Source organism: Ruditapes philippinarum, unplaced genomic scaffold (assembly GCF_026571515.1).
Source record: "Ruditapes philippinarum isolate M1 unplaced genomic scaffold, ASM2657151v2 ctg470_1_1_1_1, whole genome shotgun sequence".
Lineage (NCBI taxonomy): Eukaryota > Metazoa > Mollusca > Bivalvia > Venerida > Veneridae > Ruditapes > Ruditapes philippinarum.
In genome coordinates this window covers 1-1,788 of record NW_026857845.1, presented here as the reverse complement: position 1 = coordinate 1,788, position 1,788 = coordinate 1, and the positions used below count along the sequence as shown (strand labels likewise).

Genomic DNA, 1,788 nt, shown 5'->3' with positions numbered 1-1,788 from the left:
TGACGGGGTCAATAAAAGTACAAATTAAATAAAAGAACATTTATTATTTTCGCTATAGTACTTCTAATAAATTTGATTTAAAATGAATTGGTTCAATACTACTTTATATTCAAATCAGATAAAAATTGCATCGCCTTGCCTTTGAATTATTGCTAGTTTATTATTGTTACTATTATTATTATTATTATTATTATTATTATTATTATTATTATTATTATTCAGTGAAATCGGAATAAATACCGGTGTTCAGTGAAAACAGAATAAATATTAGTGTCCGTGAAAACAGAATAAATATTAGTGTCAGTGAAAACAGAATAGCAGAATAGATACTATAGCGATGAGTGGAAACAGAATAAATACCGGTGTTCAGTGAAAATAGAATTAATATATGTGTTCACGGAAACAAAATAAATACCGGTGTTCAGTGAAACAGTAATAAAAACCGGTGTTCAGTGAAAACAGAATAAATATTAGTGTCAGTGAAACAGAATAAATACGAGTGTTCAGTGTAATTAGAATAAATATTAGTGTTTCAGTGAATCAGAATAGATATACTGGTGTTCAATTAAACAGAATAGATGTAAGTGTTCAGTAAAAACGGAATAAATACTGGTGTTCAGTGAAACAGAATAGATGTAAGTGTTCAGTAAAAACGGAATAAATACTATAGTGTTTAGGGAAACAAAATAAATACTAGTGTTCAATGAAAAAAAATACATATACATGTTTGCCGGTTTTAACTTTAATACATTAATTCTTATTTTTAATACCAAACAGAATTGTGGTATCTCACAATGGATGAACACAAGGTGGATTATACAAAATGGAAACTAAAGTGTATAAATCAGGAATGGTTTTTAGATATCGATGGACAACTGAAATGTTTAGATATTTTGGAAAAATCGCGTACAGCTCAATTAATAGAAAACATTATTTTCACTGACAATGTCAGGTATCAAGTAATTGAAGAGAGCGATGGCGATATCTCGATAAGAGAAATAGAGAATGTCACTGAGATTAATCGCACGAAAACTGTAAAGACGACGGAGTCAAAAGAAGTTAGGACAAAACACGAAGGAGTTACCAATTACACATTTGAGGAGATTTCAGTATCACCACTAAACAGAACTCGTAACGAATCTCCCAAGAGACGAAATGAGCGACAGAAGGCGGATAAGACTGTCGTTGAAGGTATTTCCGTGTTTCAGTTCAGAACTTTAAAAAGTTAATAAAATATTGTTCTTTCCAACACCCGAGATGAAAATAAGCTTTAAAATTGTAAAATATAATTGTTAAACTGGCAATTATAGGGAAATTGAATTAACTGTCATTATATTCATATACATGATCACATTAATTAATTTTTTTTCATCATTTTTGTATCAGGACTAAATGTCTGTCTTATGACTTTTTAGGTGCCAAATGGTTTCATAATGACACTAAGGCGTCTTCAGAAGAAATGACACAAGAATTTGGAAGTGAAGAATATGTTAAAAAAGATGGTAGGCTTGTTTTTAGCTAAATTGAAACTGCTTTCAAATTCTAGAACGATTTTCTAATGTATTAATATAAGCATGAATTGTTTTTGAGATAATTATTTGATACAGATGATGACTTTGTGCTAATCGCTGCAGTTCGGAAGGCTGAAGACAAATAGGTGGTTGCTCTAGCGCGTGACAAGTAAGAATAAAAATAGATATAGCTGACCTAATTAATCCGAGTGTGCAATTTGCAATTCATGAATTGCTTTTGAGAAATATCCTAACTCTTTTAAGAAAAACCTCAGTT

The 1,788-nt window shown here is 30.2% G+C and overlaps 1 protein-coding gene across 1 annotated transcript; it reads left to right on the top strand.

Moving 5' to 3' along the window:
• Positions 1-226: 226 nt before the first annotated feature.
• On the top strand, positions 227-1,701 carry LOC132751232 (uncharacterized). The gene is made up of 2 exons (XM_060741384.1): positions 227-1,191; positions 1,416-1,701. The coding sequence occupies exons 1-2, from the start codon at positions 795-797 to the stop codon at positions 1,520-1,522; spliced, it is 504 nt and encodes a 167-aa protein (XP_060597367.1). The 5' UTR covers positions 227-794; the 3' UTR covers positions 1,523-1,701.
• The last annotated feature ends 87 nt before the right edge of the window (positions 1,702-1,788 follow it).